The sequence below is a fragment of the Anabrus simplex genome, chromosome 13 (assembly GCF_040414725.1).
Source record: "Anabrus simplex isolate iqAnaSimp1 chromosome 13, ASM4041472v1, whole genome shotgun sequence".
NCBI classification, from domain to species: Eukaryota; Metazoa; Arthropoda; class Insecta; order Orthoptera; family Tettigoniidae; genus Anabrus; species Anabrus simplex.
This window is the reverse complement of record NC_090277.1, coordinates 102,756,527-102,773,127: the sequence shown is the minus strand read 5'-3', so window position 1 is coordinate 102,773,127 and position 16,601 is coordinate 102,756,527. Positions and strand designations below refer to the sequence as shown.

General features: G+C 39.6%; 2 protein-coding genes across 2 annotated transcripts in view; one reads left to right on the top strand and one right to left on the bottom strand.

The window, feature by feature from the left end:
* Cog2 (conserved oligomeric Golgi complex subunit 2) overlaps positions 1 to 14,580 on the bottom strand; it is a 43,544-nt gene extending 28,964 nt beyond the window's left edge. Inside the window, exons 1-5 of the mRNA XM_067157604.2 lie at positions 14,418 to 14,580; positions 8,008 to 8,235; positions 4,164 to 4,424; positions 2,546 to 2,847; positions 1,405 to 1,537 (exon numbers count right to left, since the gene is read on the bottom strand). Of these exons, the coding sequence (XP_067013705.2) occupies positions 1,405 to 1,537; positions 2,546 to 2,847; positions 4,164 to 4,424; positions 8,008 to 8,235; positions 14,418 to 14,495 (1,002 nt within the window). The 5' untranslated portion in view covers positions 14,496 to 14,580. The remainder of the gene's footprint in view (positions 1 to 1,404; positions 1,538 to 2,545; positions 2,848 to 4,163; positions 4,425 to 8,007; positions 8,236 to 14,417) is intronic.
* A 320-nt stretch (positions 14,581 to 14,900) lies between these two features.
* Positions 14,901 to 16,272, top strand: LOC136884933 (transmembrane protein 216). Its single transcript, XM_067157255.2, has one exon. It carries the CDS (start codon positions 15,056 to 15,058, stop codon positions 15,464 to 15,466), a length of 411 nt encoding a protein of 136 aa, XP_067013356.1. The 5' UTR covers positions 14,901 to 15,055; the 3' UTR covers positions 15,467 to 16,272.
* The last annotated feature ends 329 nt before the right edge of the window (positions 16,273 to 16,601 follow it).

Sequence of the window (16,601 nt, the reverse complement as noted above, 5' to 3'; positions counted from 1 at the left end):
TTTCTAGTATAGTCAAATGTCAATCATCCATGGTAACGTGTGGTAGTCACCCCATGGATAATACGAAAATAGTCATAAAAAATTTTCAATTTATTTCATCATCATTGTAAACTTGCTCCAATAAGAAGCATTTTGTCTGAATAAACTGTCCAAATTCAGAGCAAAAATTATTAACCGCAGCCACATCTTCGAGTAATCTCTCTCGTCGTATGCTGATTTTGTGAATGCGATGCCGCTGCTTAAACTGTGTTACCCAGCCAGAAGAAGCACTGAAACTGCCTTTTAAACCAAGAAGTTCAAAGAAATGTTTGGCTTGTTAAGCACAGATTATTCCTGACACTGAACTCTCTGTGCCCTGTGCTAATCAAACCAAATCTAAATCTTCATACAGCAATTATTTCTTTATTGCTTTTCTCAATCAATTGCCATTGATATGCATGTAAGGATGTTACCCACATGATAGATTCCCTATCATTTGTTTATCTAGTCTTTTAAATTATTTCACAGAGGTTGGAAATTTATTGATCCTCTCCCTTGGTAAATTATCCCAGTCCCTAATTCCTCTTCGTATAAATAGATCTTTGCCAAAGTTTGTCTTCTTAAATTCCAACTTTATATTTAATCTTTCATACTTTTAAAAACTCCTTTCAAGCTTATTTGTCCACTAATGTTATTCCTTGCCATCTCTCTTAATCTCATAAACAATGATTTAAAATAGGATGCTGGAAAGATCCACCTTGCCAATACGCTTTATGTTAATCTTATTTCGTCCTCCTCCTCGTCCTTTTTCCTTATCCAGCTCCTGACATGTCATTCATGGCACTTCTCTACCTTCCACCATTCCTCTTCTATCATTTTGTCTCAGTCCAAGTTTTCTTCTTATATTCCTCTTTATTGAATTGAACTGTGATGGAACAAATCCCACAAAAATCTTAGTCCCTTGGCAGATTAAGGCTGCAATGGTGAGATGAGCAGCAAAAGAGACCTAAACTACTTCGGCGCCAAGGGAGATAAAACGAGGGATGTACTAGATTAGTACACAGTGCATGATTTTCTGGGGTGGTAATCTGTGGAAGGTGGTGATGACGACAAACTCACAAATCATACAGGCTTCCTACGAGCAAGTGATCAGACTGACGAGATTAAAAACATTCAGATGTGTGTGATAATTCCGTAAGTATTGCCACTCTATGGTTCATAGGAAACAGTTTGGATATTTTTCAGCAGGCTTCATATCCTCAAAACTATTACTGCATTTGTTAAAAGGTCTGGTAGACTACTAGCCTTGGAAAGGCAAGAACTGCACTTAAAACGCCATATGAGCAAGGCGGTTGTAATCTTAACAGCTTATCACAACAACAAAGCATAAAAACTATAAGTCTATAACATAGTTGTATAACTTACTTGGTAGAAGAGATCTGGATTTCCTGGGGAATAAATGGACGGTACATGCTTTTCTAATCGTTCTTCCACTTCTGGCCAGAAGCTATTTACCAGAAAATCAAATCCCTTGACAGTGGGTAGATTTGCAGACTGACTGAAACAACAAAATATTATTAGCAGTTTTCACTCTCCAAGCATACAAACAATAAAACCATGAAGTAGTTGGTGACACCTACTGGCTTGTTGTTGGTAGTGTTCACTATGTCTAAGTATTTCTCTAATGCATCAATTTCAAATGGTGAAATGTACAGGGTAGAACACTATTCCCGATTTTAAGTCATAGAAAATATTTTGACCTTAACCTCGTAGGAAGAAGACCAGAGGGAAGACAAAGAAAACGTTGGATAGAGACTGTAAGATCAGATGTGGAGGAGAGAGGATACAAATGGAAGGATGTACTGGATCGGAAGATGTATGAAGACAGAAGGAGATGGCGAGCGCTTGTACACCACACCCAGGAAACTGGAGTTGGGAAATGATGATGATGATGTCATAGACAGAAAAATAGCAACACGAACAGAAAGACATACTGTGATAGGCAGAGGCAAGAAAACATGAGAGGGCACCAACTCATGTCTCACTTTCATAGTCAGAGAACGCTCAATGAAATAAGAATTGGCATGGCAAGAACTAAGTCAACTCTAAAAACAAAACGGAGCTACACTTGAGAACATCATTATGTAGGATTAATTTCTTGTATATAAAACACAAAATAAAGCCAAAACTTCTAAAATTAAGGTATGTGAATTACTAGAATATTTGGTAGCTATTTTTCATACATGTACGTGATCGGTAATTGTGTCAGTATAACAAAATTTCACTGCAACAAATTAATTTCTCAGGTTCCTAAATTTTGTTATACTTGTATTTTACGGTATACACAAAAAAAGGTACTTGTGACTGCGGTACTTTTCAAGACTATACCATTACCCAAATTACCCTGTGGAAGCTCGGTGTCAAGATAACAACACAGTCTGTGACAATGAGATAGTAACAGTTTCATAAAGGAGCAATATCAACGTCTGAGGAGAATTGGATATGGTGATCATCACCACCACCACTACTACCCACTTCCATTTTAAATGTTTTCTGTGGCACTCACTTGGTACTCTCTGTGGTGAGTTCTAGGAGCTCCTTCATGGTGTTCTCTACAAAGCCCAACACACCAGCGTAAACACCTTGCAGACCTCTCGGATCAGAGTTGAGGGCCGTCTCACTGATGACCCCCTGCATGACCTTCGCTACCACTTTTTTGCGGAACAGAGTCTCCACCGCTGATATCTCATCCAACATCACGTAGATGCGCAGACAGCGGGACATGTCTTTGGTGTTGTGCTCTTGGACGCTCTTCAGGAACATCTCGTGCAGGCTGGATGTCAGACGGCTGCAGATCTTTTCCGCTTGCTACTGGAACCATTTACAATCTAGTCAGTGACAAACAGAGAATTAAAAATGGCATACTTTATGAGTGCTTCGCAACTCATAAATCCTACTGGCAAGTAGGAAGAAAATGAATTAGAGCATACAAATCCCAAGAGTGGGTGTTTACAACACTGTGCTGTCAGCCTTTTAATGTTTGTAGATGTTTCGTCAGTAAGTCTCCCGGGCATGGGTCCAGGGACAAACGTTTCGAATCTGATGCAATTCGTGATAATACACAGAGAAATGCGAACACATAGGGCGGCTACTATACAAGGTCACAGTACTGACATCCAGCTGTCCAGGGATAATCAGGTTAGCATATGTTTATATTTTATTGAGAGTTTTCTGAAAAATTTTCACCTGCCCATTTGGAAATTCATACGATACCACACTCAGCATTGGGAGTATGCTAGAAATATAGCACGCTGCTGATGTAGCCCAGAGTTTTACACAGTCAGGCTTGAGGGTTAATAAGCACAAAATATGAGGGTCTCTACTCAGGAGACAGTAATTTATTTTCATCGACTGCAAATAAAACATATATTCGAGTTTAATAGTAATCTATGGCCTCCAGAGGCCTGGTGCAGGTCTTTGGAGTTGATGCCCACGGGCAACCTGCAGGTCTGTGAGGATAGGCTCCTACCTAGGATGTAATTTAACGTTGAAGATGGCACAAACACCCAGTCCCCGAGCCAGAAGAATTAAGCAGAGAGCCGGGCTGAGTGGCTCAGGCGGTTGACGTGCTGGCCTTCCGACCCCAACTTGGCAGGTTTGATCCTAGCTCAGTCCGGTGATATTTGAAGGTGCTAAAATACGTCAGTCTAGTATGGGTAGATTTGCTGGCATGTAAAAGAACTTAAATTGCGGGATTCAATTCTGGCACCTCAGCGTCTCTGAAAATCGTAAAAAGAAAAAAAAAAAAGCTTGTGGGGTGTAAAAGTAAGAACATTATTGTTAATTAACCAAAGAAGGTTAGAATCTTAGACCCAGCTGGGAATTGAATCCAGGGCCCCTTGGACCAAAGGCCAGCATTCTAACAAATTAGCCACACAGACTCATCTATTCATAGTGCACAAAATTACTGTAAAGGAAATTCAATCATGACAGATATTCTTGCCCATCTAGAGCTTCAGATTTGTGACAAGAAAAAGCTTTGAAACATTTTTGTTAGTGGTTCAATGTCATACTAACACACTGAAGGTTTCCGGCAACGGTGGGCTTTGAAACTAAATGTTGACATTAGCATTAAAAAGCACCAATTCTCAACAGCAGGGTGCCAGTGATTTAAAACCAAGTACCTGTTTATAGCCAGCGTTGAGATGCTCCTCACACTTGGATATGCTGAACTGCAACTGGTTGTACTGTGAAGCAGCTCGTTCCACCAGTTCAGGCTCCAACAGCTCCTCGCTCTCCGTCTGCAGCAGGGCGTTCAGTTTCTGGAGCAGGTTACGCACCGTGGCTATGCTCTGCAGGCTCCGCTTCCTCACGCGCAGTTGGCGCCGCTCCTCCAGTTTAGCAGACACATCCGTCATTGCCTCTTCCAGGGTGGACCTCACTTGCTATACAGAACGCACAACTATTTGACAATTTGTTTCCTCATTACAGACATAAGGATGCTGAATCAAAATTATGCTCAAATTGCACAAAAAATAATGTAACTGGTTTTACGTCCCGCTGATTCAGGGATGCAAATAAGGACAGAATATTTAAAGGCCCATAAAAAAACTCTACAAGACCATTTTTCTGAAATGATTTACTGCATATAGTGAGGCCAGTATGATTTCTTGAGAAACCAGTTTTGAATGGGTTCAAAACCAATCAAATCTCTCAAACCAAGTCTGCTGCACCTGTGTGGGCCTAAAATTTCTGTCACCCTCTCAACTGGAGTTACCTGTAATGCTTTCCGTCCATTCATTGACGAATTTATTGGAAACAATAACATGAGAAATGTTACATGGTACCTTTATGTATGATGTACTACTACAACCAATGCTTTCGATTTCATCTTTTTTTTAAAGAAGGACAAAACATCTATTTGATGTAACATACCACTGGTTCCTGAAAATAACTCAGTATACATAATCTCAACAAAACTCGCAAATGAGAGATGGCAGACAATTGTATACAAATGAAGCCATGTCCGCCTATTCATTTGTTCCAGCACGCACTCACCGGTGAACCAAGATTCCTAAAACCAAATCAAACCCCAACGGCTCAAAAAGCCCCGAAGGGCCATGGCCTACCAAGCGACCGCTGCTCAACCCGAAGGTCTGCAGATTACAAAGTGTCATGTGGTCAGCACGACTAATCCTCACTGCCGTTATTCTTGGCATTCTAAACCGGGGCCGCCATCTCGCCATCAGATAGCTCCTCAATTATTGTAATTATGTAGGCTGGGGTGGACCTCGAACCAGCCCTAAGGTACTGGTAAAAATCCTTGACCTGGTCGGGAATTGAACCCAGGGCCTCCGGGGAAAGAGGCAGGCACGCTACTCCTACACTGTGGGGCCAGCAATCAAGATTCCTTGTGGGACAAAATTATGTAATGTATCTGGTCACACATGTATATTAGAAAGTTCAGGTCTAACTTGTAGAATTAAAACTACATAATAGAGATCACAAAATAATACAAAGTTAAAAAACTTGAAACATTAATTCTAGAAACGGTAGATTTACTGGCACATAAAAGAACTCCTGCGGGATAAAATTCGGGCACCTTAGCATCTCTGAAAAACGTCAAAACGTAGTTAGTGGGACGTAAAAAAAAACATTTTTTTCATTATTATTAATACCAGAGTTAGGATGTTTAGGTGTGCACCTTTTTTTTAAGGGTAAATTAAAGCTCTTTGGAAAGAAACCACAGTGTGAGCTTTTCTCTCTAGTTGAGAAAGGAGGCATTTTTCTAGCACCTTCTTTCCCTTTTTTTGGTGCTTCTATCCCTTTTTTCTCAACAAAGGCCATACTCCCCTTTTTTTTCTTTCCATGTTTTCTTATACTCAGTATTCTCCCTAGGACCATTTTAGTGTGCGCACCACCCTGTCGTTTTTACAGATTGCCCTGCTAACATAACCTAGATACATGTAGTTACGCAATATTGCTACAAATTTAAATCAATGCGTGCTCCAAATTATAATGTAAATCCTGTAAAACTGTTTATTTAAATGATATATCTACATTATTGTTAGCATAACTGCATCAGTTACATCGGAGTTTAAATGTTTAGTTTAACTATAACGTAGTGTCGTGCGCGAGGGGTGTCTGAATTAGCGTGGAATCGCCCGATAGCACTCGATTCCTCATGACATCACAAACTCAAATGGTAGATCTGGTGTTTGATTATGAACGAGCAGTAGAACCCTAGATTATCTTATTCGTGATAATAACACCAAAATTGTTTACCTGTCTGATATTACTGTTAATGCCCTCTGTGGATCAGTGGTAGACACAGCGGGTTCGAACCCGGGAGAGGTAGTGGTGTTTACCCGACAAAATTTACTAAAACTCAGCCTTAGATGCCCAAGATAGATTCGGTTTACTCTGTCATCTAGTAGGCCTAGAGTAAAACGGAACATCAAAATTGATGAGCAAACAGCCAAATGGCGTCAAATTAAAATGTATTTTTATGCAGTATCCCCCCCCCCCCCCCCCCCAAGCTACCCATTCCTGCCACCCGGCTGATGAAAATTTCTGGAGAGAGCACTATATATTGTAGCTTTGAAATAATATTCTAAGAGTGCATTTCATCATTTATAAAGAGATATAACTTGCTTGTCAGTTTCATTCCATTTTACTTCCAGTAAACGCAGGACTGAAAGCACACCTGCAACAATGGAAAATAATATTGTGTATGTGCAAATCCTCTTTCTCTCACTTCCATCTTCTTAATTTCACCAGAACCAGTAGTCTGTTGATCGTGAGTGCAAAAGGAGTACATTACTAGATTTTAACATGTCGAAGGTGTTCAGGGCCCAATTTCTTCTCTGTCTCAGGAATTCAAACAAGATTCCATAGAAACAGATGAAACTGTAATACGGTGTAGTATGTGCGATCCTGGAATTTTGTTAGATGAAAAAATACCAGCGAGACCACATCAAACAACACATTTCCAATTCTAAGCATCCAGAGAACAAGACACTTCAAACAAAAAACTCGCAACACCCTTTATAACGGAATGCATTTGAACAGTGTTCTTCAAAAACTCAAAATTTGAACAAATTCAACAGTGATTTGTGTGCTGCTCGTACACAAGCGGGAACTGCATTCAACAAGATAAACCGCCCAGCTTTCAAAGGATTTCTTGAAAAATACACCAAGATGTCAGTGCCCAATGATAGTCTTGTAAGATAAAACAACATGGAGCCTGTTTACCAAGAAACTGTCATAGAATGAGGAGGCATTACAGGCTATAATTTAATGCTGTTTTTATGGTGTGGAAAAAGCAGTCGTGTAGATCACCCATCTTTTGTATAGCCAAAGTAACAAGGATTTTTTTTTAAAAATATATATATACCTCGAATTTTCAATAACTGAAAGTATCTTAGATGTGAAGCTTCCACGATGTGTAGAGTTATTTGCTTCTTCTTCCGGGTTGACCCATGTTGTTGTTTTCTGTACATCCCTACTGTCTGCCGATGTTTTGAATTCATTGCAGTACTCTTTGTCAAGTTGATTAGTAATCTTTACTTCGGAATGAGTAGGGGTATTTCAGTCGTCTTGACAAAAAAGACTGCAGTGTATTTAAAATATCGGCAAACTGCATGGAATGTACAGAACACAACAACACAGTTCAACCCGAAAGAAAAACCAAATTACTGAAAGTATTTTCAGCTTCTGCAAGTACTTGGAGATATCGAAGTTTGACTGTCCTACCATTTCCTACAATGTAAATATTGTCTTTTTTTTTTTTTTAATAATGAATGAAATAAATATAGATAAATAAACATTTATTTTCAAACCTGCCTTCCAACAAAAAGTACTCCCACAGGACTCTGTGTACTAACAGAAAGTTTATATAACAGCTTTGACAAATCACAATCAAATATTCAGATTGAAATGGTGAACAGCAGCATTAATTCATGAAAAAAGTTGGTCTTATAAAAGCATATCTGTATACTTTAAAATTTAAAAAAAATTGCTGCTTACCAATACTTCTTCCCTCAGCTGACCCAAGGGCACTTGGATGCCATGGATACCTTTGTCTAACCCAATCAAGTTACTTGACAAATTGACAAAATCTTGGTAGTCCTTGTTGATTAACTCGATCATCGCCGAGCGCAATACTTTCAAGTAAACACCCAAATCGTCCCGCATCGTTTCCAGGTCAGCTCGCTTTCTGTGGTCCTGGAGGAACTGGTCCACTGAGAACGATTGCTAAGAAAAACAGAAAACAAAACTGCCTTGAGCCCACACATAACATTTTCCACTTACTACAAACCTAGAATGTTACCTCCCTACAATAATCATTATTAAATTAATGTCGTAGGGTCCACCTTTTTCAATACTATATTATGCAATATTATTGAATTACATTACTAAACTAAGGACTAGTTTCGGCCTTGGCTGGCCATCTTCAGCCTTAATGTAATACATCTAATAACTAAACAAATGTAAAAACACACAACTGACATGAAAACGAATGTACAAACACACAGTTACTGTAACATTAGTATGTTCAGCATACTCCAGATGCTGAGAATTTAGAGCCTAATTTATTTTTCAGATTTTACACTTAGTTCATCCCAGATTTTAATGTTAATTTTGTGTTTGTACATTAGTTTTCATGTCAACTGTGTGTTTTTACATTTGTTTAGTTATTAGATGTATTACATTAAGGCTGAAGATGGCCAGCCAAGGCCAAAACTAGTCCCTAGTTTAGTAATGTAATTCAATAATATTGAATAATATAGTACTGAAAAAAGTGGACCATACAACATTAATTTAATAATTATTATTGTGATCATAATTCAATACATATCAAAACCATGAAGTTTATATATCCTATGATACCCTCCTACAATGCTTGCTGTTTCCTGGGTGTATTGTTACGAGCAGCTGCCATTCGATAAACTTCTTATTAGCTCCTCAGCATAAAGTACATAGTTTAGGACGATATCTTATCTCGTATTGCAAATAGGAAAGAGAAGTGTCAATGCCAATGATGGGAGTCCACCAACATACCCCTAAAAATATACAGGGCTGATGACCTTAGATGTTAGGCCCCTTTAAAAAACAAGCATCATCATCAAAAATATACACAGTTCAAAAAAAATAGGGGAACATGTTTTGTAACATCTGGTATGTGAACGTTAATTTGGTAGATGGGGTTTCAATGGTCGTACAGCATACCTTGAAACCTTAGCTACTCAGGGTATGTTAAATTGAAGTTATACTCCATCTGTCAGGTGACACCTCAAAACAAAGTGAATAGCGGTGCGACCGTGTGTCGTCGTGAGGTACACAGACTACTGCGGTCATTTGAGCACGTTGTACATCAACCAGCACATCCCATGAGACATCTTAACGAGGTCCAAGTCGCAAGGGCCATCATTTTAATCCAGGAAGGATGGACTTTTCGTCGTGTTGCTGTGGATCTCAATGTCTCTCCGTGAGTTATTCACTGCTTGTGGAATCGCTACGAGACAGGCCAGGTCACAAGGAGGGTTGGACAAGGTCGTGGATGCATGACAACCCCACAGGATGACCAATATCCGACCGTCTGTGCGTTGCGGTGCCATTCAGCAACTGCCAGAGAACTGCAACAAGACTTCAGGAGGGTCACTGAAATCACGGTGTCTGACCAGACAGTAGGGAACAGGTTAAGAGAAGTATCCTTACGATCCAGACGTCCTGTTTGAGTGCCCCATTTAATGCAGCAACATCACGTAGCTCACCTTCTGTTTACCTGTACGTACGTCAACTGGCAACTTCACCAAAAGAGACCTCTGTTGTTCACATACGAGTCCAGATTTCTCCTGACACAGCGTGATGAACATCAATGTGTATGCCGTGGTGAGCAGTACATGCCAAATGTTGTCCAGGAAGGCGACCGAATCGGACAAGGTTCTGTGATGGTGTGGAGTGGCATCAGTATTGATGGCCATAAGGATCTTATCGTCGTCTGTGGTAATCTTACCGCTGCGGGGTACATTGAGCAGATACTGCTACAGCATGTGTTGGTTGCTGCATACGGTGTTGGCCCTGAATTCGTACTCATGCACGACAATGCCAGAGCTCATGTAGCGCGCATCACCAGAGCTGTCTTGCGAGAACTGGACATTCAAGAGATGGAATGGCCACCAGTGAGTCCCATCCTTAATCCCCTCGAGCATGGTGGTATAGACTTGACAGAAGTGTCCGTGGGCGTCCTGTTCCACCACAGACTCTCCAAGACCTCGAACGGCTCTCATTGAAGAATGGGATCTGATACTGCAACGTGACCTCCGTTGACTTACACGGAGCATGCTACGTAGGTGCCAAGCTGTCATAAATGCTCGTGGAGGACATACACCATACTGAAGCTCTCCAACTGTGATAAATATCCATCCTGGAGGACTGTTATCACTTTGTTTTTTCCCCTATTTGGACATTTCTGTTTGTGTTCTGAAAATGAACGCAAATCCATCGATGTTCTTTTGTATACTTCAACGGTTAAGAATAAAGGTTTAGTTGGTAATATACCTGGGTGTGAGGTATTGTTTTATGGATCATGGCATACGTTCAAAAACATGTTCCTCTAAATTATTTGAACTGTGTATTTACAGTGGACACCTCCTTCTTAACGTTCTCACCCTGGTGAACTGCTGTAACAGTCATGTGTTGTTCCACCGACACAGATAGGTCTTATGGCGATGATGGGATAGGAAAGACCTAGGAGTAGAAAGGAAATGGCCCGATATGAAAATGGGAAACCACGGAAAACAATCTTTAGGGCTGCCGACAGTGGGGCTCAAACCTACTATCTCCCAAATACTGGATACTGGCCGCACCTCAGCGACTGAAGCTATCAAGCTCGGTGTTCCGCTTTTCTGTGCTTTGCTACAGTAGACTGCTTGAGAAGTTCCAACTTCTCGATCTCTAGTAGGTGTCCTCCGAGTCTATAATTAGTCGTAGAGTCACCAGATGTCAGGGGCAATCAGTTAGAAGGTAAGGGTTTGAGTGACCTTCAGGTTCGCCACTTGCCTTGTAATAACTGCTGTTCACTATGAACGTATTAGCAATTTTACAGGCAGCTTCAATGCACTGTGGTATCATATTTGAAGAGGATCAAAGTATTGTTAACCGTTTGTACAATACTGTATGTTGCTGACACTGCAATGTGTAACAATTATTCAGTAAATACTACTGTATATATGAGGTGCATCATAAAGTGATGAAAATGATTGTTTGCACATATCTCCGCAATAACATTATAATTCAATATTGTCCCCTTCAAAGTAACTGTCTTAGAAAGTCACATAGCGTTGGAGATGGTTCTTCCACTCCTCACAGCAGTGCTGGAACCCAGATACTGGAATAGTCTTCAGCTGGACGGTTACAGCCATTTCAATATTGTCCAGTGCCCCAAAATAACATCCCTTGAGGCATTTTCTCAATCTCGGAAAAAGGAACAATTCCCAAAAAAGTCACAAGGACTCAAGTCGGGCGAATAAGGAGGCTGAGGAGCCATAGGAATGTTCTAACTGGCCAAAAAAAGTTTACTGAAATTGTTGTGTGACAAGGCACATTGTTGTGATACAATACCGAGTTCTTTTTTGATGTTCAGTCTCACACACATGAGCCTTTAAGTCTTTCAAGAGCCTCTCAGTGAAAATGTTTGATTAACCCTATGGCCAGGAGGCATAAACTCTTTGCGAATGATTCCCTGGCTATCAGAAAAGCATATCAGCATGATTTTGATCTTTGACTTGCTCGCACTTGCTTTTTTTCTTTTTTGCCTTGGGAGAGCTTGGAGTGTGCCATTCCATACTCTGATGCTTGATTTCCGGGTCATACTCAAACACCCAGGTCTTGTCACCAGTAATGGAAAGAAAATGGGGAAAATTTCCAATCAATTCCAAGAAGTCAATGCACCTGTCCCTCCTCATGTCCTTTTGGTCCTGCATCAGATTTCTCAGAACCATTTTTGAACCAATTTTTTTCACTCCCAACTCATTGTTCAAAATCTGATGAATAGTGGTGTAACTCAACTCAGCCCCGATCATTCTGACTGTCAACTGATGACCTGAACACACAACAATACCGGGCTGAGTGACTCAGACGGTTGAGGCACAAGCCTTCTGACCCCAACTTGGCAGGTTCGATCCTGGCTCCGGTGGTATTTGAAGGTACTCAAATACGTCAGCCTTGTGTCTGTAAATTTACTCCCGTGGGACGAAATTCGGCACCTCAGCATCCCCCAAAACCGCCAAAAAGATAGTTAGTGAAACATTAAAACAATAACGATAGTTAGTGAAACATTAAAACAATAACATTATTTCTGAAAATGCAAGATCCTGAACTCTGTCGACATTTGCTTCGGTTCTTGAAACTGAAGGCCTTCCGCTGCAAGGTTCATCTTCTATCAACTTTCTTCCTTCTGCAAATCCCTTAAACCACCAAAACACCTAGGCCCTTGACAAAACACTGTCTTTGTAGGCCTGCCAAAGTTTTGCAAGGGTTTCCATTACAATGTGTCCAAATCTGAAGCAAAGTACACCGTTGCTCGAAATTCTTGTCACTCATTGTCGGAACGCACAAGCAAAATCTGCTTCGTTAAAACAACCACTACAGACAACCAACATGACTCGAGTGAGTTCCTACTCGCACTGATGGCTTATAACATGTTCACCTGCCTCCAAGTCACCAGCACTGCCCGAATGAACACTCTGCTACCAGTCTCATTACTTTATTTATATACCTCGTACTGTACTTATTTCTATCATGACAGTTCACAGCAGTAATGGTACAAGGCAGTGGTGGAGATGATAGCTGTTAAGGGGAAATGATATTTTATATTCTAAATTAAAATTACATCAAGACAGATGAAGGAATATCAAGATCAGGACCTATATGGCAGACGACAAGAGTTTTACAGGGAGACCCCATTAGTTCCCTTTTATACATAATAACCACAGCAGACATCATACTTTTTATCCAAGAAAGGGTCAAGGTACTTGGATGGTATAGTGATACCTTCAATATCGTCAGATCCAGACACCTTTTAATCAGCTACTAGAATGGACAGACAGAAATGAGTTGCAAATAAATGGAGAAAACACTGTATCCATTACTTTCAGAAGGGGCAGAAAACAATGAGTATTTACATATAAGAACAAACCTCTAGCCACTGTGACACACATCAAATATTTAGGTGTGATTCTTCAACCAAGTGGAAATAAATTCTCACTACACATCAAAGACAGAATCACTGCTGTCATCAGAGCTAAGAACGATATCAATCAACAGAGGAAATTATATCTAAAAATTGTGATGCAGATTTTCCTGGTTAAAGTGTCCCCATTTGCCACTTATGGACTACAAAATATCTGGCAGCACCTCACAAAAACTCATCTGAAAGAACTTCAGAAAGTAAAGAAAACTTTCTAAAAAAAAAAAAAAAAAAAAAAAGTACTATGTGTGTCCAAGTTCATACCATCGTGCCTTGTATATGTCCTGGCGAGAGAACAATTTTATGTCGAGGAGTTGAGGTCAAATTTCCTACTCCCAGATGCCCCCAGCTATAATGAGATAATGAAAGAAATGACCAATAAACGAACAGAAATATGGGATGATTTCTTTGCAACTGGGGGTGATACGAATGCACATCGTACCCTTTGCAGTGCATGGGTTTCACCACCAAATCTGCAGCACAGCGAAGTAGGTACCACTTACTAGGTAAAAACAGTAAATGTAAATTACGTGGAGACTGGTGCAAAAGATATCATGTAATTTGGTATAGAGAGAGACATGAAACTTGGACATGGTTTTGTACATTAAAAAATCTTGTGTGTTTCTGTTTCAATGGAACAAAGAATTTCTAACCTGAATTTGAAATGAAAATATTTGTAATTCTGTGCTATTTTTGTTATATACATTATATTTTGCTTGTGTTTTAAAGGGGCCTAACATCTAGGTCATCGGCCCTACATTAGTAGCCTATATTTTTTATGGTCATTGGCTGCAATAAATACTTCATTCGTATTTTTACACATTTCCTGGGACAATAATCTGCGATGGAATAGAACCAAGTTATATTACGGTGACCCTGTCACCGAGTTACGGAAGCTGGGATTCGAATTATTATCTATGTAAGATCTCCGGTTCATTACAACTAGGCCTATATTATGGTAATCAGAAGCCGGGGTTCGAATCATTATCCTTGTGCGAATTGCGAACTTCGCACTGAAAGAAGCACTCTGCCAATCAAGTGGATATCACTCATTATTATTACTAACATTAAAGTAAAAACTCCTCGTACAGTACGTTACAGTATTACCTACACTCTAATTAACACAATTAATTGCTCTAAAAGATGTCGCACACCCACCACTCAGGGTGTTACTTCCCTAACTTACCTTAATGAATTCATTCTTGTCAAAACACAAATCACTGGGACCAACTGGAAGAGTGTATGTATCAGAATCCTTCGACATCGTAACAAATAAATGTTACACTATTAACTTCTAAGCAACGTAGCCAAAAATCTAGCAGTCAAACCATAGGCACCATAGTACACGATTGTGAAAACGTCAACATAAACAGCAAACCAACATAGCCAAATATGTTCGAGAAATTTCTCTTATTTCTCGGTTGTAATGAAAAATCGAAGAAGAGCATAGATTTTCATGCAAATGGTGTTACATCAGATAATATTGAAAATTACATGAAACTGAAAATTCTGAACCGCAAAACGTACAAGATAATCTCTAAATAAAATGTATTAAATTGTCAGAGAATTTTCATTTTTGGTACACATATGTTGGCAGCGCGGAACAACAGCTGAATTATGGAATTCCTGATTCAAAATAACAATAATAATAAATGTGTGATGTGCACGGAGCCGGAGCAGCGAAGAAGTGTTGTCAGTGAATCTTAACTAGCTTAGTGACTAGGCAATGGCTTAAAGCAGTGCTCAAAAAATTTCTACTAAGAAGAAGAATCGTAATTAGCTGTCGGAGATTCTCGTTCTTCATGTTTGTGTAACGTGCCTGCAATGGTGAACTCTTCTTTGACATATGAAATACTGTTATACCTCAACTCATTCTACTTTGGACTGTTTGCATTTTGTGAATTTGGTATGGGTATTTTCAAAGCTATTAACCTCCCTTATCCTACCGGAATTCTCGCAACAGAATTTTCTATACTTTTTTTCCTTTGCTGTAATGAATCCACAAGAATTTTTCTTGCTAGTAAAGGGAACCTTACTCGCAGGGTTGCAACTATACTTAAGTCTGTGGGCCTGACGGTACCTTCAGTCCTTGGTGTAGTCTATTTACTTGTGTGGCAGACTTATATTTTGAGACTAGAAGTTATATTGTGCGGAATTCAGTTGACGTTTCAAGCTCTGGAAACTTTGCTTGCCCTGTTTTGTCTGGCTTCGTTTTCCAAATCGGGCTCATTTTAAACATTTGACGATTGAATATTTAAAAAAATTAAAATATTTTGTGTGACTCTGACGAGCGTGAATGTAACTTAGTGGAAGATAAAGTTGTATATGGTGTGCAATTTGCAGGAATGCTGGGGACAGCACAAACACTTCGGTTACCGAGCCAAGAGATGTAGCCTACCTAGCGTACAAGATTAAAATCCGATCCAGCCGGGAATTGAATTCGGGACCCCGAGGATTGAAAGCCAAGATGCTGACCAGAACCAGATGCCTTTAAAATGAACCTTCATAGTGGATATGACCTCCAGTCTCGGTAGTTAGGATCTGTCTAATTTACAGTAATTTACATGCATTTCTTGGTAATTAATGACTTGTTGTTTGGATAAGTATCTGTTTCCATAATTAGTTGGAAAAGAAAACATTGTTGAGTTGAGTTGTGCTTGAAACAACAACTGATAAACATTTGAAGACCACAGTGAAAACATGAAGTTGCAGTTCATTTTGAACTTCAAAACACCATCTAGGTTTTTGTTTTTGAACTCTAAATTTTCAATAGTTATAGTTTTACATTATTTCTCATATTTTGAGAACAATGGAGACTGCAGAGAGAGAGAGAATGTGTGCGTGTAAACCATATAGTGATTTAAAAAAAAAAAAAAAAAAAAAAACATTCTATACGGGTGAAATCTTCAAGGGCATGTAAATCTATTGCCAAATTCCTTATCCTGCTGGGTTGCTAAAGTTATTGTGCTGTTGAGTTGTACTAACAAGTCTACCCTTTCAACCAGTAAATTGTATCATAATTTAAAAATAAACACAAATGGATTTACAGTCAAGTTTCTTCCCCTGCAGTCTCCATTTAATATTATCCTATAGATGATAAATATTGTCATGCCTCTAATGCTTCATTTCATGGCCGCCCACAAGGGGGGGCGGGGTGTTTGCCCCCTCGCTGGAATTCTAAAAAGGTTGATGTTCAATTGTTTAATATCATACCAGAGTATTTCATAAACTGAACTTATTGACAGTCATCTAGCATTTGTTATAACCGGAAATTTCTGTAAACCATTTAATGTTGGTGACGTTATACTGGTTTTTATATTTAAGAAAATTGTTAATGTGCCCCCCTACCCCCGCCCCCCCCCCACTGAAA